This window comes from Stegostoma tigrinum, chromosome 1, assembly GCF_030684315.1.
Source record: "Stegostoma tigrinum isolate sSteTig4 chromosome 1, sSteTig4.hap1, whole genome shotgun sequence".
Lineage (NCBI taxonomy): Eukaryota > Metazoa > Chordata > Chondrichthyes > Orectolobiformes > Stegostomatidae > Stegostoma > Stegostoma tigrinum.
This window is the reverse complement of record NC_081354.1, coordinates 184,498,150-184,522,942: the sequence shown is the minus strand read 5'-3', so window position 1 is coordinate 184,522,942 and position 24,793 is coordinate 184,498,150. Positions and strand designations below refer to the sequence as shown.

The 24,793-nt window shown below is 44.3% G+C and overlaps 1 protein-coding gene across 1 annotated transcript in view; it reads right to left on the bottom strand.

The window, feature by feature from the left end:
• Positions 1-24,793, bottom strand: part of m1ap (meiosis 1 associated protein) — a 103,732-nt gene that overhangs the window by 55,262 nt on the left and 23,677 nt on the right. The window contains exons 2-7 of the mRNA XM_059644850.1: positions 24,110-24,279; positions 19,681-19,969; positions 18,680-18,865; positions 4,364-4,553; positions 1,474-1,635; positions 737-742 (exon numbers count right to left, since the gene is read on the bottom strand). Coding sequence (XP_059500833.1) covers positions 737-742; positions 1,474-1,635; positions 4,364-4,553; positions 18,680-18,865; positions 19,681-19,953 — 817 coding nt within the window. The 5' untranslated portion in view covers positions 19,954-19,969; positions 24,110-24,279. The remainder of the gene's footprint in view (positions 1-736; positions 743-1,473; positions 1,636-4,363; positions 4,554-18,679; positions 18,866-19,680; positions 19,970-24,109; positions 24,280-24,793) is intronic.

Genomic DNA, 24,793 nt, shown 5'->3' with positions numbered 1-24,793 from the left:
GTGTATATGGATTTCAGTAAAGCGTTTGATAAGATTCCCCAGGGTAGGCTATTGCAGAAAATACAAAGGCATGGGATTGAGGGTGATTTAGCGGTTTGGATCAGAATTGGCTAGCTGTAAGAAGACAGAGGGTGGTGGTTGATGGGAAATGCTCATGGTGGAGTTCAGTTACTCGTGCTGTACTGCAAGGATCTGTTTTGGGGCCGCTGCTGTTTGTCATTTTTATAAAAGACCTGGATGAGGGCGTAGAAGGATGGGTTAGTAAATTTGCAGATGACACTAAAGTCAGTGGAGTTGTGGATAGTGCGGAAGGATGTTGCAGGTTACTGAGGGACATAGATAAGCTGCAGAGCTGGGCTGAGAGGTGGCAAATGGAGTTTAGTGCTGAAAAGTGTGAGGTGATTCACTTCAGGAATACAGAGTACTGAGCTAATGGTAAGATTTTTGGTGGTGTGGATGAGCAGAGATATCTCGGTGTCCATGTGCATAGACCCCTGAAAGTTGCCACTCAGGTTGATAGGGTTGTTAAGAAGGCGTACGGTGTGTTAGGTTTTATTGGTAGAGGGACCATGAGGTCATGTTGCAGCTGTACAAAATTCTGGTGCGGCCACACTTGGAGTATTGCGTACAGTTCTGGTCGCCACATTATAGGAAGGATGTGGAAAGGATGCAGAGGAGGTTTACAAGGATGTTGCCTGGTATGGAGGGAAGGTCTTGCGAGGAAAGGCTGAGGGACTTGGGGCTGTTTTTGTTAGAGAGAAGAAGGTTAAGAGGTGACTTAATAGAGACATACAAGATGATCAGAGGATTAGATAGGGTGGACAGTGAGAGCCTTTTTCCTCGAATGGTGACGGCTAGCACAAGGGGCCATAGCTTTAAATGGAGGGGTGATAGACACAGGACAGAAGTCAGAGGTAGGTTCTTTACTCAGAGTAGAATGCCTTGCCTGCAACAGTAGTAGACTCGCCAATTTTAAGGGCATTTAAATGATCATTGGATAAATATATGGATGATAATGGAATACTGTAGGTTAGATGGGCTTCAGATTAGTTTCACAGGTTGGCGCAACATCGAGGGCCGAAGAACCTGTACTGTGCTGTAATATTCTATGCTTTATGAACGACACACACACTTGGCCTATCCATTTTTGATTCCAATCTGCCTATGTTAGATTCCTGTTGGACTCACTGAGGTTAGTTTTTCCTGAGATAGGTATGTTTATGCTTGATTGCAGAGCTACTCTAAACCTGATTTATCTTCTAACTTGAATATTAGCTAATTCAAGTGAAGTCTAGTGATTGAACCATGGTTCTACAATCTGTACGATCCAGTCACACACTATTCTTATTAATTATGTTACCAGGGTACCTAACAAAGCCCTTGAATTCTGAAATCCTCCACAATACCAAGCCAATGCTTAGGCACAGCTTTAATCGATCTTTATTCTAAATCATCACTCATGGCACTGATTACTTCTTCCTGAAGAGCTGGAAAGACGTACTGCTGGAAGCAGCAAGTGAAGATGCTCCTTATCCGTTCCATGATTGTGTAACCAACTCTTGAAGAAACTATCCAGGCTGATTGTATCATTCTCAACTGTCTGCAGGTCAATGTCTGTCCCCAGGATGGAGCATTCTATGCAGTAAAAACAACATCCATTAAATGATTAACTGTAGCTACAGCAGCGGTAATCACTTTTAAGTATCTGCAACAATATTTACCAGCATAAAACTATTTACGAACAACTGGCAAATGAATACTTTTGTGGTAAAATTGGATGGCCCAGCCAACTAAATCTGGGTCAAATCTAATCGTAATATGTAAAATGAATTTCACCTTTCATCAGGTGGCTTTGAGAATGCACCATCAAGTCACGAAATTGGTCAAGCAGTTCATGGACTTACACGAATGGTGAATTGTCAAAAAACACTGCAATCACTGAGACTATGAAAGTAGCATGGCATGCTGTTGTAACCTTATCAAGGAAAAGGAGATACAGTTATTCATAGCATCTTGTATGAATGCTAATCTTTGACTGCAAAAACAATGATCTGATTTTATGATGGACTGTATTCCCTGTCCCCAACTAACCCTTATTAAAAAATTGTTAGGGAACTGTTAAGAAAAAAGCTAGATTGCCAGCAACCACTTTACACTGGTATTAGTTGCCAGCATTAATGGAGAATTTTTGCACCCATTGTGGAAGGAGGTACTGCCTTATAGCTACTTGAAAATCTAGTTGTTTGTCGGCTCTGTAATCCCAGCAATGCCAGGTTCAAGCTGTGGCTGTTGCTGGGACCACAGGCAGTCCCTGAAGAAGGAAAAGCTGTGTGGTTGGAATTCAAATCCAGAATATGGCAGACCCTAGCAACGGGATTGAGAGGCTGTGTTTCAGAGGCTGGGGTGAAGGGAATGATCTCAGTATGGTGCTTGAGGAATATCTCTATATGACTTCCAGAGAATGATCCCCCGGCCTTGCATGATACCAGCTCAGGAAGTCTGCTGTGGACAAAATGTCAGCAGAAGTGGAATGAGACACTTAACTGGTCACTTCAGAAATATAATGGGCTTAAGAGAGATTAGTTTGCCTCGTGTCTCCACCAACCATGGTAAAACGGGAGTCAGATTGAGGGCAGAAGGGAATGCAGTGGGAAAGTCACATGCTGCCTCTTACAAGCCATTTAACATGTTAGCAGTGGGCAGTAGAGGGGCAATAAAATCAAACCCAATGTCAGAAACATCTCAATGGTGTAAAGCACTGATCAAAAAAAACAGTTTCAAATCGAAGAGTCGAGGTGAAAGCTGTGGAACATTCAAAAACAAATGGCTAGTAACAATGGGAGACACTAACATTTAGATGGATAAATTACAGAAACCAAGCTCTGAAGGAAAATTTTAGCTGTTTAATAGGTGTCCTTGTTTCCATTATGCAGCTGCTTTTGTTGGAACCAATCAATCAGGTTACAGATTGGCTGATGAAAAACAACTTTTATCCTGGTGAAGGTTACAGGTGAGCCACAAACAATGTCTTTCATGCCATGTCCTTAAATTCCAGTGGATTACATCTGGAATTATGTAGTGCAAGGAAGACAGTGTTCTATTGGCAGTCTCATGAGATGCTTAATGCTGTGCCAGTCCTGGTTAAATGGTTGGCTTGCAGTGTGCAAGATGTTTGATGAAGAGAATGAGATATTCATCAGTAGTGAGAGTTGAACATGCAGTGGGTCGGATGTGAAGTTAAGTGTGGTTTAATTACCCTTGATGAACATAGAGAAGTAAAGCAGGTAAGCTGTTGTATTGAGGCTGTGTGGAGCTATGAGAAGACAGTATCTATGACAAAATCACAGAAAGTTTAGTATCATGGCAAACATATCCTGAAGGTTGGATTTCTTACCTTTTCTTCTCTGATTTCTTCCCACTAACAGTAATTGTATTGCCTGGAGGACTTTTTGACCTTGAGAAGAAACAGGACCTTACTCCTCATGTGTCCCACCTCCCTGAATATCCCTAATATATCACTTAAGAACCTGAAACCCATGTCTGAGTCTTACTGAGGCATATTTAACTTAAGAATGGACCATCTCTTCAGGAGATGCTGGCTGTTTTTAAGAGAGACATACCGTATCTGACCTCAACTCCTTGAATAGGCAGAGATCACATACTTGAATCATTTCAGTGAGGTTTCAGCAGGCTTTTAGAAACTATCCACCAAAGTTTTAGGCTAGCATTTTCAGAAGAGGGAAACTAATGAAAGCAAAATAGGTTCAAAAAAGTCTTCAAAGTGTAAATGAAGAAGCATTTATCTTTTTATCTCAGAAACCCAAAGGAGCAAACAAAAGTATGCCTATAAAGTAATACAAATTGTTTACAGGAGGTTAAAACATGACCACAGTTATGGATACGGTCTAGGCCTGAAACATCAACTTTTGTGCTCCTAAGATGCTGCTTTGGCCTGCTGTGTTCATCCAGCTCCCCACTTTGTTACCACAGTTATGGATCTGCCTGAACCATCTGAGGGTACTTTTGTTTATGAATTGCAGAGGTGAAAATAAAAATGGAGAGAGATGCAAGGTGTGCTAATAATTTGCTCTCACTCTTTTTGCATTATTTCATCAAGTAAAAATCTAGCCCATTGTGTCATGAGTAGGTGGTAGAAGTAATGGAATCAGGATATCAAGCTTCCCTGCTGGCTGAATATACAAATACATATAATATATTGCTCAGCTAAACAGACCAACAAGATCCCAAATTTAATCAGTTTGCTGAGTTACCTATTTTAACAATTTGGTAAGGTTCAATCACAATTGCAAACAAAAATCCAATTACTTAATAAAACAGGGTCCAATTACTTGCAAATACCAACCATCAAGGTTATTTTCTTCGCTGGATATGGCTGACTCTATGTTCCACGCCATGTCCATCAATTCCACTGGGTTACATTTGGAAATATGCAGAACTTGTAATCGTCTAAGGCTGACTAAATCTGTTTCACTGAGACCTGACTCTAGCTGCTTCACCATGTGCTTCCCAGGCTGGCTGGTGAGTACTGTAATCTGAAAAGGTAGAAATAAATGGGGGTTATTAAAGGCCAATGTTTAATTCATTTACATTTAGAATTAAATTTTTCAGCTGAGTGAATGCTAACAACCTTTGTTGCTTCATATAGTTTTCTGGACTTAAACAGATTCACTACTTTTAATTATTTCCCTCTTCAAATTTTCTCACCACATCCCCCAGGCATTAATAATGCTGAGATGCAAGTCCAAGGTTGCTGGGCATGCTCAATAACTCATGATTATTCTTCAAGCATGAGGCTGAAAAACTTCAATAAATTATTCCAGGATCATGGATGAGCCAGTCGTATTATTCATTCACGCAAACATTGCAGCATCTAGCTAATTTTCTCAGTGTAGCTTGATTAAGGCCAGTATGCACTTTTGCAGTGCCCAACTGTTATGGGCAACCTCCAGCACAGAGCAAAGATCTAGTTTTCTCTACAGATGCAGTGTTTTTCTGTTTTTGTTCCTACTGTCAAATTTGTATGCCCTAGGATGTGATTTTAATGTATTAGACTCCGACGACTACCAGATTCAGCAGGCTAATTTTCACCCATTGAGTGGAACCAACAGAATTTTGTGGAATGCTGGTTTTACAGCCTTTAATGTTGTGGGGAGTGAGATGGAAAGCTGAAAGCCCACGGTGGAAATTAATTCTGTGTGGTATATTATTGGGCCCTGAAAATCCTGGGGCCTGATGAGAAATCTCACAGAATTATGGGAGATGTCAAGCAACACCATTTTTGACGTTAGGGGCAACATGGCAGATTTTCCCACAGGATTCTGGATATCAAGATGAGAATATCATTAGCGAGCTGCAAGATCCCTATTAACAGGCACGATTGATCATTTTCATTCTTATTTACACTGAATCCCACTTCATTAAATGCAAGTTCCAATATTACCGATATAAAGTAGACAGCAGAAATTCCTAATGTGAAGGTCAGGGTGGAAATCTGAGAATTCCAGCTATCTGCTTGCTCCTCTGGATTGTCACCCTGCACCCAATGTCTCACAAGTGTCAGCCTCACCACATCATCATGGCACATCTCTGATGTGGTTTTGTACTGTAATGCTGTATGTTGTGGTTCGTAGGCACCTTTCTTTGCAACTCTGCTGCGAGGACATTGTGCAAGGATGTGGCCAGCATCCCACTCATGGATTGGACAGGGCTTCGTTTCAGCGTTAACAAAGTGTGGAGCAAGATGAACACAGCAGGCCAAGCATCATCTTAGGAGCTCAAAAGTTGACGTTTCAGGCCTAGACCCTTCATCAGAAAAGGGGGATGGGGAGAGGGTTCTGAAATAAATAGGGAGTGAGGGGAGACAGACCGAAGATGGATAGAGGAGAAAATGGGTGGAGAGGAGAGTATTGGTGGGGACGTAGGAAGGGGATAGGACAGTCCGGAGAGGATGACCAGGTCAAGGGGGTGGGATGAGGTTAGTAGGTAGGAAATGGAGGTGCAAGGAGGGGATACGAAAGAGGTTAGCGAGGCAGGGACGAGCTAGGCTGGTTTGGGGATGCAGTGGGGGGAGGGGAGGTTTTGAAGCTTGTGAAATCCACATTGATACCATTGGACTGCAGGGTTCCCAAGTGGAATGGGTTGCTGTTCCTGCAACCTTTGGGTGGCATCATTGTGGCACTGCTGGAGGCCCAGGATGGGTATGTTGTCTAAGGAATGGGAGGGGGAGTTAAAATGGTTCATGACTGGGAGGTGCAGTTGTTTATTGTGAACCGAGCGTAAGTATTCTGCAAAGCGCTCCCCAAGCCTCCGTTTGGTTTCCCCAATGTAGAGGGAGCCACAATGGGTACAGCAGATGCAGCATACCACATTCGCAGATGTGCAGGTGAACATCTGTTTGATGTGGAAAGTCTTCTTGGGGCCTGGGATGGGGTGAGGGAGGAGGTGTGGGGGCAAGTATAGGACTTCCTGCGGTTTCAGGGGAAGGTGCCGGGTGTGGTGGGGTTGAAGGGGAGTGTGGAGCAGACAAGACAGTCCCAGAGAGAGTGGTCTCTCCGGAAGGCAGACAAGGGTGGAGATGGAAAAATGTTTTTGGTGGTGGGGTTAGATTGCAGACGGCAGAAGTGTCGGAGGATGATGTGTTGTATCCGGAGGTTGGTGGGGTTGTATGTGAGGACGAGGGGGATTCTCTTTTGGCGGTTATTGCGGGGGCGGGCTCTGAGGGATGAGTTGTGGGAAATGCGGGAGACATAGTCGAGGGCATTCTCGAACACTGCAGGGGGGAGGTTGCAGTGCTCGAAGAACGAGGACATCTGGGATGTACGGCAGTGGAATGGCTCAGCCTCGGAGCAGATGCAGCGGAGGCGAAGGAATTGGGAATATGGGATGGAATTTTTTCAGGAAAGTAGGTGGAAGGAAGTGTATTCCAGGTAGCTGTGGGAGTCAGTGGGCTTAAAATGGACATCGGTTTTTAGGTGGTTGCCTGAGATGGAGACAGAGAGGTCCAGGAAGGTAGGGGATGTGTTGGAGATGGTCCAGGTGAACTTCAGGTTGGGGTGGAAGGTGTTGGTGAAGTGGATGAACTGTTTGAGCTCCTCTTGGGAGCATGAGGTGGCGCCGATACTGTCATCAATGTAACAGAGGAAGAGGCGGGGTTTAGGGCCAATGTAGGTGCGGAAGAGGGACTGTTCCACGTAACCTACAAAGAGGCAGGCATAGCTTGGGCCCATGCGGGTACCCATGACCACCACTTTTGCCTGTGGGAAGTGGGAGGAATCGAAATAGAAGTTGTTGAGGGTGAAGACGAGGTTGGCTAGGCGGATGAGGGTGACGGTGGAGGGGGACTGGTTGGGCCAGCGGGACAGGAAGAAGCAGAGGGTCTTTAGGCCATCTGCATGGGAAATGCAGGAGTATAGGGACTGGACGTCCGTGGTGAAATTGAGATGTTGGGGGCTGGGGAATTGGAAGTTCTGGAGGAGGTGGAGGGCATGGGTGGTGTCATGGATGTAGGACGGAGTTCCTGGACCAAGGGGGAGAAAATGGAGTCCAGATAGGTGGAGATGAGTTTGGTGGGGCAGGAGCAGGTAGAGACAATGGGTCGACCAGGGCAGGCGGGTTTGTGGATTTTGGGAAGGAGATAGAAGCGGGCGGTGCAGGCTTGGGGAACAATGAAGTTGGAGGCTGTGGGTGAGAGGTCACCTGAAGTGATGAGGTTGTGAATGGTTTGGGAGATGATGCTTTGGTGCTTGGGGGTGGGGTCATGATCCAGGGGGCGATTGGAGCAGGTGTCGGAGAGTTGGTGTCTGTCCTCAGCAATGTAGATATCAGTGCGCCTTACTACAACTGCGCCTCCCTTGTCTGAGGGTTTGATGATGAGGTTGGGATTGGAACGGAGGGCTGCATGTTCTACAGGGAGAGGATGGAGTGGGTGAGAGGTTGAAGCGATTGATATCTTGACAGCAGTTGGAGATAAAGAGGTTGAGGGAGGATAGGAGGCCTGGGGGTGGTGTCCAGGAGGAGGACTTGTGTTGGAGGTGGGTGAAGGGGTCAGTGGAGGGAGGGTTAGGTTCACGGTTAGAGAAGTAAGCGTGGAGGCGGAGGAAAAACTACTCGAAGTCCAAACATGACTGGTATTCATTGATGTGTGGGTGGATTTGCTCTTCTAGTCCCTACTTGGATGTTCACACCATGCCTAACTTTCAGTGCTTTGTCCACTTAGCCAGAACTGAAAGGCTCATTGAACAGCTACAATTCTTTGTCTTTTAATACACACACAGAGCCAGGCAGCTTATCATGCTGGTCAGCTGTCATTGTTCAATGAGATGAATACATTGTAGTACAAGTAAAATCGCCATAGAACCAGAGGATCATAGTTGTGCTCTCTCATTGGAGAGACACTGGTGTGAGCTTTACCTCAACACAACAGCTCAAGATGGGGTTGAGACTGAGAAAGCATGACCTTCATAACAACTTCAGCTAGTGCAGGAATGAACCCATGCTGTTGGCGCCACTCTGCATCACAAACCAGCCTTGCAGCCAACTGAGCTAACACCCATATGTAGCTGTGTGCTTAATTGCAATGTCAATCTCACACCTGCTCCGTGTGTCTGCTACTGTAATGCTGCAAGCTATACCTCAAAGGAGAAGGGGAGCAATCCACCCTGAAGTTGAGGAAGGAACCGACCATGCTGGGGGTTCCAGCACAATAAATCAACAAAATAAATTGTACCGAAAAATGGCAGAAATCTTAGAAGAATTGATATGCAGGTTGATCTGGGCGTGCAGGTCCACAGATCACTGAAGGTGGCAGCGCAGCTAGATAAGGTAATAGAAAAGGCCTATGGCATACTTGCTTTCATTGGCAGGGGCACTGAGTGTAAGAATAGACAATTTATGTTGCAACTTTATAGAAGTTTAGTTAGGCCAGACTACAGTTCTGGTCACCACACTGCCAAGAGGATGTGGATGCTTTGGAGAGGGAACAGAAAAGGTTTGTCAGGATGTTGTCTGGTATGGGGGATTTTAGGTATGAAGAAAGGATGGAAAGACTGGGTTTATATTCACTGGAACACAGGAAGTTGAGGCGACCTGACAGAAGTTTACAAGATTGTGAGTGTTACAAGATTGTGAGTGGCATGGATAGAGTGGAAAGTATGAGGCGTTTTTGCCTGGTGAAGGGGTCAATTATTAGACGACACAGGTTCAAGTGCGAGGGAGAGAGATAATGGGAACTGCAGATGAGGGAGAATCCAAGATAAAAGAGTGTGTAGCTGGATGAACACCAAGCAGAGAGGGGGCTAGTTTAAAAGAGACGGTGAGTGCCTGAACGCACTGCCAGAGGAGGTGATGGAAGCAGGCACAAAAGCAGTATTCAAGAAGCACTTGGACGAATATATGAATAGGAAGGGAATAAAGGGATATGGATCCTACATGGAAAGAAAATTTTAATATGGCAGGACAAAATGTGTCAGCGCAGGCTTGGAGGGCCAAAAGGCATATTTATGCACTGTATCAGAGATAATGGGAACTGCGGATGCTGGAGAATCCAAGATAACAAAGTGTGAAGCTGGGTGAACACAGCAGGCCAAGTAGCATCTCAGGAGCACAAAAGCTGACGTTTTGTGCCTAGACCCTTCATCAGAGAGGGTTCTGGAATAAATAGGGGGAGAGGGGGAGGCGGACCGAAGATGGAGAGAAAAGAAGATAGGTGGAGAGGACAGTAGAGGTGGGGAGGGGATAGGACTGACCCATCCCCTCCCTATCTCCCCAACTATACTCTCCTCTCCACCTATCTTCTTTTCTCTCCATCTTCGGTCCGCCTCCCCCTCTCTCCCTATTTATTCCAGAACCCTCTTCCCATCCCCCTCTCTGATGAAGGGTCTAGGCCCGAAATGTCAGCTTTTGTGCTCCTGAGATGCTGCTTGGCCTGCTGTGTTCAGCCAGCTTCATGCGCTGTATTGTTCTTTGCTCTTGAAATCTCTGATATCAACACAGCGGCTTTGGCACAGTTAGGAGTAATAGAAACATAGAAAATAAGAACAGGAATAGGCCATTTGGACAGTCAGGCATGCTGTGCCATTTTAAAAAATTTATTCATTTTGTGGGATGTGGGCATCGCTGGCTGGCCAGTATTTATTGCCTGTCCCAAGTTGCTCTTGAGAAGGTGGTGGTGAGCTGTTTTCTTGAAGTGCTGCAATCTGCTGTGGGTTGACCCACGATGCCATTGGGGGGGGGAATTCCAGGATTTTGACACAGTGACAGTGAAGGAATGGTGATATATATCCAAGTCAAGGTGGTAAGTGGCTTGGATGGGAACTTGGAGGTGGTGGTGTTCCCATATGTTTGTTGTCCTTGTTCTTCTAGATGGAAGTGATCAGGGGTTTGGAAGGTGCTGTTTGAGGATCTTTGGTGAATTTCTGCATCTTGTAAATAGTACACACTGCTGCTGCTCCGCATTGGTAGTCAAGGGAGTGGATGCTTGTGGATGTAGCGCCAATCAAGTGGGCTGCTTTGTTCTGGATGGTGTCAAACTTCTTGAATGTTGTTGGGGCTGCACTTATCCAGGTAAGTGGAGGGCATTCCATCACACATAGAAGTTGCTGGAAAAGCTCAGCAGGACTGGTAACATCTGTGAAGAAAAAAATCAGAGTTAACATTTCAGATCCGATGACTCTTCCTCAGAACTGATGGTAGCTGGGAAAATGTTGGTTCATATGCAGAATATAGGGAGGGGGATGGGCTGGGAGTAAATGATAAGATAAAGGATAGGTTCCGAAGATAGAAGAGCAGTTGGATAGACAAAGGAGGTGATAATGATCTGGCTAAGACGGTGAATAGCTATTAATGCGGACTGTTAGTTATTAACAATGGGTATAGTGTGTCATGGCAGGCTACGTGGTAACAAAGCCACGGGTACCCGCACAGGCTCCAGTTATACCTTTCTCTTCATGGGATACGTGCAACATTCCTTGTTCAGTCCTATTCCGGCCCCCACCCACAACTCTTTCTCCAATATATCAATGATATCATTGGTGCTGCTTCCCCTCTCATCCGGAATTGGAAAAGTTCATCAATCTCATTTTAAATTTCCACCCTGCCCTCACTTTCACTGGTCGATCTCTGACTCCTCACTTCACTTCCTCAACATCTCTGTTTCACTTTCTGGAGATAGACTAGCCACTAATATCCACTATAAACCCAGACTCCCACAGCTATCTGGACTACTTATCATCAAACTCTGCTTCCCGTAAAGACTCCATCCCATTCTCTCAGTGCCTCCATCTCTATTCCATATGTTTACGAGGCCAAAGTTGACAAGGGAGCCTCCGAAATGTTCACCTTCTTCCTCAAACAAGGATTCCCCAGCAGCGTTGTCAACAGGGCCCACAACCATGTCCAACCCATTTCCTGCACTTCTGCCTTCACCCTCTCTCTTCCCTCCTGCAACAGCAATAGGGTTGCCCTTTTCCTCACCTACCATCCCACCAGCATCCACATCCAGGTCATCAGAAGCCATTTCCACCCCCTCCTGCGAGATGCCACCACCATAACCTCCCTTGTCTGCATCCCGCTGGGACCATTCCCTCTGGGACACACTAGTCTGCTCTTCTTTCACTCCCAACACTCCCCTACAGCCCCACGGCAACTTGCCCTGCAACCAGTGAAAGTGCAACTCCTGCCCATTTATCTCCTCCTTCCCTTGTATCCAAGGGCTCAAACATACCTTCTAGGTGAAGCAACACTTCATTTGCATTTCCCAGAACCACATCTACTGCATTTGCTGCTCACAATGTGGTCTCCTCTACAATGGGGAAACGAAGAGTAGGTTGGGTGACTGCTTCACAGAACATCTACATTCTGCTTGCAAAAAAGACTCTGAGCTTCCAGTTGCTTGCCACTTTAACACATCATCCTGCTCCCTGGCCAACATCTCTATCTCTGGCTGGCTACAGTGTTCCAGTAAAGCTCAACGCAAGCTGGAAGAACAACAGTTCATTTTCTGCTTGCGGACCCTGCAGCCCTCTGGACTCAATATCAAGTTCAACAAATTTAGGGCCTAAACTCTCCTGTGTCCTAGACTCCTATCGCACACACCAGGCCTTGTTATCACATAGCCTGCCATTACACCTGTTGTTAGTCACTAAGAGTCTCCATTAACAGCTACTCGCCCTCCTAGCCAGGTCATTATCAACTCCTTTGTCTATGCAACTGCTGCTCTCTCTTTGGGCTCTATCCTTTATCCTATCGTTTACTACCGTGTCCCCCTCCCCATTTTCTGCATATAAACCAACGTTTTCCCAGATACCAACAGTTCTGACAGCGGGGCACTTTGCCGAAAACATAAACTCTGACTTTTTCTTCACAGATGCTACCAAACCTACTGAGCTTTTCCAGCAACTTCTGTTTTTGTTCCTGATTTACAGCACGTGCAATTCTTTTGGTTTGTATTCCATCACATTCATAGCTTGTGCCTTGTAGATGGTGAACAGGCTTTGGGACTCAGGAGGTGAGTCACTCTCTGCAGTTTCTGATCAATAATAACTCCGAGGAAGTTGGTAATGGGGAAATCAGTGATGATAACACCACTGAATATCAAGGGGCAGTGGTTAGATTGTCTCTTATTGGTGATGGCCATGTCTTGGCATGTGTGGTACAAATGTTATTTGCCACTTGTCAGCACAAGCCTAGATTTATCCAGATCTTGCTGCATTTGAACACAGACTGCTTCAATGTCTGAGAAGTCATGAATGGGGCTGGACATTGCGCAATCACTGGCGAACGTCCCCACTTCTGACCTTATGATAGAGGGAAGGTCAAAGACAAAGTGGCTGAAGATAGTTGGGCCTAGGACACTACCCTGAAGAACTCCTGCAGAGATGTCCTTGAGCTGTGATGACTAACCTGCAACAACCACCATCGTCTTCTGGTATGTCAGGTACGACTGCAACCAATGGAGAGTTTCTCCCAGATACCAATTGATTCCAGTTTTGCCAGACTCCATGATGCCAAGTTGGGTAGAATGCAACCTTGATGTCAAGGACTATCACTCGCATCTCATCTCTGGAATTCAGCTCTTTTGTCCTCGTCACTGAGCAGGCTGTTGCTGAGCAGATGCAGCTTGATAGCACTGTTGACAACACGATCCTTCACTTTACTGATGATCAACGGTCAACTGATGGGGCGGTAATGGGCTAGGTTTGATTTGCCCTGCTTTTTATGTATAGGACTTAGGCAATTTTCCACATTGTTAGGTAGGTGTCAGTGTTGTAACTGTCTGGGTTGGAAATCAAATGACACCAGGTTATATAGTCCAACAGGTTTATTTGAAAACATAGCTTTTGAAGTCTTACTCCTTCTTCAGGTTTTAGTGAGAGAGGTTGTATCAGATACCTTAAAAAGGAGTAAGACTCTGAAAGCTTCAAATAAACCATCTGATCTTGTCCACCCCAGTCCAACACCGGCATGTCTACATCATAACTGTGCCCCAACAGCTTGGCGGGGGGGCCAGTTTTGGAGCACAAGTTTTCAGTACTATTGCCGGGAATCTTGTCACGCCCTGTAGCCTTTGCAGTATCCAGTGTCTCCAACAGTTTCTTCATATCACATAGAATGAATCAAATTGGCTGGAGACTGGTACCTGCAATTCTGAGAACCACTGTAGCAGGCTGAGTTGGATCATCCACTTGGCACTTCTAGCTGAAGATTACTGTGAAAGTTTCAGCCCTATCTTTTGCATTGATGTGCCAAGCTCTTCCATCATTGAAAACAGGGCTATTTGTGGAGCCGCCTCCTCCAGTGAGTTGTTTAATTGTCCACGACCACTCACAACAGGATGTGGCAGGACTGCAGATCTTGGATCTGATCTGATGTTTGCGGCATCACTTAGCTCTGTCTATCACTTGCTGTTTATGCTGTTTGGCATGCAAGTAGTCCTGTTTGGTGGCTTCACCAGGTTAACACCTTCAAGTATGCCTGGTGCTTCTCCTAGCATGCCCTCCTGCACTCTGCATTGAATTAGGGTTGATCCCGTGGCTTGACGGTAATGTTTGAGTGGGGGATATGCCAGGCCATGAGGTCACAGATTATGGTGGAGTGCAATTCTGCTTCTGTTGATAGCCCACACCACCTCATGGATGCCCAGCCTTGAGTTGCTAGATCTGTCTGAAGTCTGATGAATTCAGCACATTGATAGTGCCACACAACACAATGGAGGTCATTCTCAATGTGAAGGCAGGACTTTGTCTCCACAAGGACTGTGTGGTGGTCGCTCATCCCAATACTGTCATGGACAGATGCATCTGCAGACGGCAGATTGGTAAGCATGAGGTCAAGTACGTTTTTCTATCTTCTTGGTTCCCTCATCACCTGCTGCAGACCCAGTCTAGAAGCTGTATCCTTTAGGACCCAATCAACATAGAGTCGATAGCCAGAGACTATTTCCCAGGGCAGAAATGGCTAGCACGAGGGGTCATAGTTTTAAGCTGGTTGGTGGAAAGTATAGAGGGGATGTCAGAGGCAGGTTCTTTACGCAGAGAGTTGTGAGAGCATGGAATGCGTTGCCAGCAGCAGTTGTGGAAGCAAGGTCATTGGGGTCATTTAAGAGACTGCTGGACATGCATATGGTCACAGAAATTTGAGGGTGCATCCATGAGGATCAATGGTCGGCACAACATTGTGGGCTGAAGGGCCTGTTCTGTGCTGTACTGTTCTATGTTCTATGTTCTATGTTCTAACTTGATCAGTAGTCCTGCAGCCAAGCTACTCTCAGTGGTAGACACTGAACTCCCCCACCCAGAGTACATTTTGTATCCTTACCTTCCTAAGTGCTTTCTAAGTGTTGGTTAAGATGGAGGAGTATCAATTCATCAGCTGCTGAAGGGCGGTGCATGATAATCAGCAGGAGGTTTCCTTGCCCACGTTTAACCCAAAGCCATGAGACTTCATGGGGTCCAGCGTCAATGTTCAGGACTCGCATTGCAATCCCTCGTGACTGTATACCTCTGTGCCGCCACCCCTGTTGGATTTGTCCTGCCAGTGAGACAGGACATAATCAGGGATTAGTCATAGTCAGCGAATCTGAAACGTTAACTCTGTTTTTCCTTCACAGATGCTGCCAGACCTGCTGAGATCTGAGGTTTTTGTTCAGTTCTTTGAGACTTTGTCATGATTGTTACAACTAAATGGCTTGCTAGGCCATTCAGAGGATAACTGAGAGTCAATCACATTACTGTGAGTCTGGAATCACATGTCGGCCAGACCAGGTGAGGGTGGCAGATTTCCTTCACTGAAAGACATTAGTGAACTAGATGGGGTCTTCCGACAATCAACAATGGTTTCATGATCATCAGTAGATTCTTAATTCCAGGTTTTAAAAAATTTAATCCAACTTCCACCATATGCCATGGCAGGATTCACACCTGGGACTCTGGATTAATAGTCTGGCGATAATATCACTGGGCCATCATCTTCCATTCATCATAATCATACTGTTCATCCAACTCAGTACCCTATTCCCATTTTAGTTCCATACCCTTTGATCCTTTTAGCCCTGAGAACAAGGTTTAACTCCTTGAAAACTTTCATTGACTTGGCTTCAATAGCTTTCTGTGGCAGAGAATTCCTCAGGTGCACAACTCTCTGGATGAAGAAATTTCTCCTCATCTCAGGCCTAAATGGCTTTCCCTGTATTCTTAAACTGTAACTCCTGGTTCTAGGCTCCCCACTCACTGGGAATATTCTTGTCTTTACACTGTCTAGTTATGTTAGAATTTTATAGGTGAGAGATCCCACCACATTCATCTAAAATCCAGGGAATATAGTATTAACTGATCCAGTCTCTCTTCATACATCTGTCCTGCCATCTGGTAAAATTTTGTTATACTTCCTCAATAACCCGAATATCTTTCCTTTGGTACGGAGACCAAAATTGTGCATAATATTCCAGGTGTGATCTCACCAAGTCCCTGTAGACAAGGCCCAGCAACACAATCCCGCTCCTGTACTCAGATCCTCCAGCTCTAAGGCCAATATGTTCTGGCCTACATGTGACTCCAGGCCCACAGCAATGTGGTGGATTCTGAACGGTCCTCTGGGCGATTAGGGACGCCCAATAAATGCTGGCCTGGCCAACGACACATTCATCCCATGAAAGAACAAAAAAAAATTTCTTCCCTACCATCAAACTTGCCATAGACTACTCTGCAGAATCATTTCATTCTTGAAAACACGCATCTCCATCAAGGATAGGCACAGCAGTACCTCAGTATACTGTAAGCCACATATAACCTCATGATGTTGCACTTATCTAGCTTCCACCCTAAACATGTTAAAGAAGCCATCCACTACAAGCAAACCCTGCATATACACAGGATCTGCTCAGATGAGGTGGAACACACCTAAAGAAGCTAAAGAACAGGAAACAAGTATATGGACATACATGGAATAGTGTAGGAAAGATAATGGGGACTGCAGATGCTGGAGATTCCAAGATAATAAAATGTGAGGCTGGATGAACACAGCAGGCCAAGCAGCATCTCAGGAGCACCTGAGATGCTGCTTGGCCTGCTGTGTTCATCCAGCCTCACATTTTATTATCATGGAATAGTGTAGGTTAGATGGGCTTCAGATCGGTACGACAGGTCGGCACAACATCGAGGGCCGAAGGGCCTGTACTGTGCTGTAATGTTCTATGTTCTAATGTTCAACTATCAATCGTCCATTCCGACATGCCACAGTGAAAAACCGCAATGACCTCTTCAGAAGGCAGACACAGGACACAATCGATTGAGTACCATTGATTAACCAGCGCTTCCACAGAGTGGAGATACTACACCATATTCTTCACAACATTAAACATGTCATCAATGACGACAAACATATCATCGTGATCATCTCTACAACCCACTTCTCACCTTCAAACAACTGCCAGATGTTAAACATACCATAGTTCGCAGCAACCTACCCAGCTTTCAGGACAACATCGACCACAACACCACACAACCCTTCCATGGCAATGTCTGTAAGGCATGCCAGATCATCGACACGGGTACTACCATCACACTTGGTAACACCATCCACCACATACATGGCAGATACTCATGTGATTTGGCTATTTTTATCGACCTCATATGGTGCAGGGAAAGATGGCCATAGAAATGGTACATTGATGAGACCATGCAGATGCTATGGCAATAGATGAATAGACAGTGCGCGACCATCACCAGACAGGAATGTTCCCTTCCAGTCGGGGAATACTTCAGTGGTCAAGGACCTTCAGCCTCTGATCTTCAGGTAAGTAGGTAAGATACACAACAATGCAGAATTGCCGAGCAGAAACTGATAGCCAAGTTCCATACCCGCAAAGACGATCTCAACCATGATCTTGGGTTCATGTCGCACTATACGTAACCCCACCATACTATTCTGTATTTGCAAAATCTTCCTTGTGCTCCTGTTTTAACACAATCACCTTGATAACTTGTTATAATCTATCTACCTTAATTAGTTTGTACAGTTTTGGATTATTTGTTAATTTGGTAAGCACCTCAGCATGCAACTCTTGTACCTATCATGTTATTCCAGTTGTTTGGTTTGTCTCCAGTTCCATCTTACTTTCACCTCTTTGTAATTATCTCGCCGTCTTAATTAATTGTATTATAGGTTATCCCCTTCATTTACTATTCAGCCAATTGCACTTTACTCGCATTGTCTGACACTTTTGATCACCTGCAGATTCTCATCATTTGACACTCTACTCACAGCATTTGAATGATCTTTTGATCTCTCTGCCTATAAATTCTGTGCCGTGTGTTTTTCTTCAGTTCACTTGATGAAGGAGCAGCACTCTAAAAGCTTGTGATTTCAAATAAACCTGTTGGACTACAACCTGGTGTTGTGTGATGTCTGACCTTGTCCACCCCAGTCCAACACCGGCATCTCAACATTACGGAATAATTAACAGAGGTAGGCAATCCAACTCCTCAAACAACTGGGAAATGTCCCAGCATATCATTCACTAAAAATAGAATTTTGTAGAATCCATATAGTGTGGAAACAGGCCATTTAGTCCACACAGAGCATTCCACCCTATAACCCTGCATTTCCCATGGCTAATCACCTAGCCTGCACACTACAGGGCAATTTAGTACAGCTAATCCAACTATCCTGTACATCTTTAAGCCATGGGAATAAACACAGACATGGGGAGAATGTACAACCTCTACACAGACAGTTACCTGCAGGTGGAATTGAACCTGGGTCCCTTTTGCTATGAGAAAGCAGTGTTAACCACTGAGCTACTATGATGTGTTGATATTCAGTTGCTGTAGATCTGTCACTCTGATGTTATTCCCTGAATGGCATGAGCACTCTTATTGTTATAAAACACAAATCATGTGACACAAAGATAACAAGGTGTAGAGCTGGATTAACACAGCAGGCCAAGCCGCATCAGAGGAGCAGGAAGGCTGATGTTTCGGGCCTAGACCCTTCTTCAAAAATGGGACTCACCCTGATTAATCTCTTGAGAAAGTTTACTGATAATGTAAATTAGAAAATTTTAAAATGCCAGCATTGTCTTTTAACAAATTATGCAACTGAAGTGGGATAGCAACCGGCAGTGGGGTAATAAAAATCATTTAAAGCAAATGTAAACGTTCATTACCTCTACCGAACCGCTGTTAAGTGATCCTCCCACTGTTATATGCCTCATGTACTGTTTAAACTGTAAAAGGCCATCCTCCACAGCATGCTTTAAAGAGCTTGACTTTTCACGTATACAACCTTCATTTGGCATTGACCTCAGTTCAGCAACACAAGAGTGGAGCCTGGAAAAGTTTCCTTTCATTTGCTGCAGCACAAAAAAAAGTACTTCTTAAAGAAATACGCAGTTAGTGCAAATGACATAACCTGACTATCCAGGATGAAATTCTTATTATTCTTGTACATCATTTAGAGTTTCTCTTACTTTTTAGATGTTTCTTCGCCAGGGAACATGAGTGCTACTAGCAAAGCCACGCCTAAAATGGTCAACTGGGCTTAAAAATAGCAGCTTAAATCTACTTAAAATTTACTGCCATCCTTCTGGCAAAAGAAATGGAAAAATCAATCAATGTTAGAATCCTTGGCAAGTTAAATATTCAAAATCTTAATTGAATACTATGCCACATTTGCTAATTCAAAAACTGCGAATTGTTACTGCAGTACAATCCTTTTTTTGATATTTCATGCCCTGCCATACTGCCACAGTTGCGCATTCACTCTTAATAATGTTCCTCAATGAACTTCACAGGGAAAAAAACTTATCATACTTCAAAGGCGACAAACTGAAAGTTAGGGAAGATATTCTTTAGAAACATTCAATAAATTCCACTTCAAAGTCCTTGAAGCCTCAGTGTTTGTTTGTGTTTCCTTTTGGAGAGTACTGCCAGATTTTGTGGTTTGCATGAATTGCTCTGGCCTCTGAACAACTGGAAATAATAGTTTTATGCAACGAAATATATTATCATCTGGCTAATAACTTGACACAAAATGCATCATTATAGTTAATGAGTTGGCTTGTGAACTTTAAATTCTAACATAGTTACAATTTCAGAATAATTACATGACCAGTAACAAGTAAAAAGATAGCCAGCTGCATTGCCTGGATTTGATATTTTTACATACCACAAAAGGAAGAAGACATTCCTGTTGGGTGTGAGCCACATATAAACTGAAGAGAGGAAGACGAGGCGGCCCTCTCAAACTGCAAGCTAAAGCAAAGAAATTTTCCAGGGCTTCGCAGAGATTAATACGAACTTCTGACCAAAAAGGAGGTGTCACATCCACAACAAGGATTCGAGGTGGTTGCCTTGTAGTGATGGCAGAGTTGGTTTTGTTAGAAAAGCTGTTTCTGTTCTCCAATACTGACCTTTCTGAATTCATTGCAATGGTATACATATATCCAATACTCCTACTGTTGAAAAATCACATGACAGTGTGAAAAAAACTTTACATTATTTTCTGAATTTTGGTGGTGTACACATATTGGTTCATTAAAACTGTTTCTACTGATGCAACATCATCTGCGGGTAAAAACCAAAAGAAATGTGGAAGTTGTAAATCAGAGGCAAAAGCAGAAATTACTGGAAAAGCTCTGCTGGTTTGGTAGCATTAGTGGAAAAAAATCAGTTAACATTTCAGGTCACGTGACCTTCCTAAAAACTCAGAATCTGTGGGTATTTATTCTCTTCCATCACCAAAATTTCCTAATGACAGCAAAAGCAAAACAAAATCAATTTTAAAAACATCAGGGAAAGAAACTGCAACACCATCTACTTTCACTGTATAGTGCTACCAAGGCTTTTCCATTGGATCATTATCAAAGAAAATTTAACTTTGAGCCATATGCAGAGACATTAGGACCAAAATGAAGAACTAAGATGGTTGGAAAAATTCAGGTCAAGCATTATTTAAGGCTGGAATCTTCCCATTTGCAGTTCATGAATGGTGGGGAATGAGTTTCACAGTGTAATAACTGTACAAAAACTGTTATTTCATCACCAAGTCACCTTTTATTTATACATACACAGTACATGGGCTCTGACCAGCCAGCTCAGAGTCAGTCCCTAAAATGAGGAGGCTCTCTGAATCTCCTGTTTATATCTGTCAGCCAGGGCTCCCTGATTGGCCGAAGTTAACAACCCCAAACAAGGATCTCATAGTCAATGATATTCATCTGGCCATTATTCCAATCAGTACACATGGCATCAACTCTGCCATAGCCAGGGGCCTATTTTCGCAAGCAATCTTCTGCTTTTTACTTAATTATGTAACTGGCATGTTGGGTAAATATCCTAGGGAATCCAATGACAAGTGAAATGGAAATTGTCACCACTACTAGGAGCTTTTGACTTCCAATGCCTCTGGTGCTGATTTAAAGCCTACCTGCAGGCTAGTAACAACCTACAAACAACAATGGTCTTGACCCTGGCCACAAAAGATGCTCCAGCACAAAGGCAAGCTTGCTCCTTACTTCACAGGTAAAGATCTAGGGGTGTTGTGGACAAGATGGCAGAGAGGAGGTCAGTCCTCTTCCCTGCAGACTGCCACCAGACCCAGTCAGCCTTGACCTAAGTTACAGCACAGCTCAGTGCAGTATCCTGTGTGAAGTGTGACTCCTAGTGGTGCAGAAACTTCTCTGATCTTCTGTGCTCCATAAGGTTAAGTATCACCATCTTCTCCCAGCTACCTTATAGTCCAATGGCCATTACTTACTCTAACTCCGCTGCTGCACACGCGTTTCAGCAAGAGTAATGGGCTATAATCCATTGCATCTTACCATCTTATCCACTAGAGTTACAAACAATATCTATTCCTATATTCTTTCAACTGCTTCACTAGTTACTTTTAAATCTACTTTTTATAATCAATCCATCCCTTTGCCTCACTTCAGGTAAACTGTCCCATGACTAGGCTGAAAAGGCCAAGATTGGCCAGGGTGGGGTGGGGGGAGCAGATCTAGTACATAATAGCAGGGTGGGGGCTGGGCATGTGGTGACAGAGAGACACTAATGGTTAACAACCTCAGTAAGCCTCATTGCACTACTCTCCTGTTACTAACAGTGCTAACTCATTCTTCTTCTGCACAAGCTTCAATTCAGCTCAGACAATGACTTTGCTTCCTTCTTTCATGCAGGTAGTAGTGACATCCATGGACCTGTACAGGAATGACCACAGTGCCAGAGATTCTCAGCTCTATTTCCAGCTGTGAGGAGGAAACCAGGAAAATAATGTGGATGAAGGAATTAAGGGCATTGTTGCTAAGTTTGCAGATGACACAAAGATAGGTGGAGGGATAGGTAATGTTGAGGGAGCATGTAGACTGCAGAACGACTTGGACAGGCTAGGAGAGTTGGCAAAGAAGTGACAGATGGAAGACAATGTGGGAAAGTGTGAGGTTATGCACTTTGGTAGGAAAAGTAGATGTGTAGACTATTTTCTAAATTGGGAAAGGCTTCAGAAATCCGAAGCACACAAGAACTTGGGAGTCCTATTTTACTATTCTCGTAAGTTTAACACGCATGTTCAGGTGGCAGTTAAGAAAGCAAGTGGATTGTTAACATTCATTTCTACTTTCTAATTTAGCCCCTAGCTGCTCCTATTCCCTCAGCAGAACTTTTTTTCCACTTTCTAACTATCTATTTGATACCTACATGGACCATGACAAATGGTCTTTCTAGTTCCACCCCAAGTTCCTTTCCAGCTCAGATGAGATATCCTGAATCTAGACAATAGGCAGCCAACACAGCCATCAGGACTGTTGATCCTGGCCACAGAGAACTGTGTCTACTCCTCTGACTGTATAATCCCAAATTATAACTACATTTTTCTTTTTTCCCCACTTGGATGGCTCCCTGTGCCATGATCTGTTTGCTCATTCTCCCTACAGCCCCAACAGGGAGCAAGAATCTGAAACGTGTTAGGTAAGTTCAATGGTGGAAGCTCCTTCAGCATTACCCTCTGGATCCCTCTAACTGCCTCACTCATAGTCACAACCGCCTGTCCCTGGCCACTAACTGAATTAAAGGGGTTTGTGTTTGACTCCTGAATTACAGTAACAGAAACAAAGTTGCTAGAAAAGCTCAGCAGGTCTGGCAGCATCTGTAAAGGAAAAAAACCGAATTAATGTTTCGGGTCCAGTGACCCTTCCTCATAACTTACACCATTCGCAGTTCTTTGGGTTTTTCCTGAAATATCCAGGTAATTCTCCCCCTCACTGATATGGTGCTGTGTTCAAAGCTCAGACTCTAGCTCATTCACTCTAAGCTGGAGTTCAAGAAACCAACACTTTTACTACAGATGTGGTCACTATGAACCAGAATGGCAGAATGAACCATGATGTAATTACAACACATCACCTGGCCCAGCATTGTTATTTTAATTACTGTGTGAAAAAAATTGCACAGAGGATAGTGTCCCCTCACCGAGTAACCCTTTATTTACACATGCATAACACTTGATGCTGTTCCAGCTTCGTCAGAGCCAGCTCTCAGAGTGAGCAGGACCTCTGACACTCCTGTTTATATTTGTCACCCAGTGCACCCTAACAGGACCAGATTAACAGCCGCAATCAGGGAACTCATATTCTCTGAGGTCCAAAACAAAATTGCTGGAGAGGCTCAGCAGGTCTGGCAGCATTTGTGAAGGAACAAACTGAGTTAACTATAATTCTGAGGAAGGGTCACCAGACCTGAAATGTTAACTGTTTTTATCCTTCGCAGATGCTGCCAGGCCTGCTGAGCCTCTCCAGCAATTTTGTTTTTGTTCCTGATTTACAGCATCTGCAATTCTTTCGGTTTCTATGAGGTCTACCCGGTTGGCCTCGTTACAATACTATATCCCTCCAATAGAACTGGGCAACTATTTATCAGACGTAAGATAACAGAGTGTGAAGCTGGATGAACACAGCAGGCCAAGCAGCATCTCAGGAGCACAAAGGCTGACGTTTCAGGCCTAGACCTTGACCCCTTCACCCGCCTCCAACACAAGTCCTCCTCCTGGACACCACCCCCGGGCCTCCTACCCTCTCAGAATCAAGCTCTCTGATGAAGGGTCTAGGCCTGAATCGTCAGCCTTTGTGCTCCTGAGATGTTGCTTGGCCTGCTGTGTTCATCCAGCTTCACACTTTTTTATCTTGGATTCTCCAGCATCTGCAGTTCCCACTATCTCTGATAACTATTTATCAGACAATTATTTTAATTGGTTTGGATTTGTATGTGGCTAAACAATTTAACAATTTCACTCAAAGCCAGGTGTAGGTAGGTTTTCCAGGGTGTGTACTCTCCTGGATATGAGCCTGTGAGTTCTCTTACTCAACTGAGGCCTTGTGGGGGTCTTTTGCTGTCTCGAGTTCACAAAATGGCAACAACTACCAATGTACTTACAGTTCACTTGTGATCTCATTCTTTTATGCTGGACCCCTGATCTTGGGCTTCAATTTATCCTTTTCAAAAAAAACTTATAAGCTATGAGCCAAAAAAGGCAAGCAAAAAGCACCACTTCCCTTCTGCACTGAATTCCATGTTACCTCTAAATCCCTTAACTATATACTCACTTGGACTGTGTCTGACTCTGGATGAGATGCCTCCTTTCTGACCATGCGAAGCTTACTTGGGCTCGCTAGTCCCAAAGGCCTTAAGGAATGAATGCCCCTGTCTTCCAGGTTAACAGGGAAAACCACAGAGCAGGTTCCTTTCACCTCGCCTACAGAAGTCGGATCTGCATCTAGACATAGTAGAATGGAGAGGAAGAACAAAATGAACTAAGGACACATAGCTGGCACAGATGCTACACCATTCGAATTAACATATCACTTTTGTTAATGTGTCTCCACTTGCACAGTCATAATGCTTGTTCTTTTGCTTTTTTACTGTTGGACCTGGTGAAGTCATTCTCACATGAGAGAATAGCAGACTCTTCAGACTTCCCAAGGATGAAAGAATTTGCAATTGGGAAGCATCTCTCATAGGTTTCGCAGTGAGGTTCCAAGATAATAAAATGTGAGGCTGGATGAACACAGCAGGCCTAGGTTACTGCTTCTTCGACTGCAGATAACCTTAACTTAACCTCATACTTTCAAAATCAGAATTTTGCAAGCTCTGATGAGACCACAACCAGAATATTTTCTGGGGTTTTGGTCTCCAAATTTAGGAAAGGATATGCTTGCCCTATACACAACACAGTGGGTTCATTACAATGTTTTTTGCAATGATCATAGAATGCCTATAGTGTGGAAACA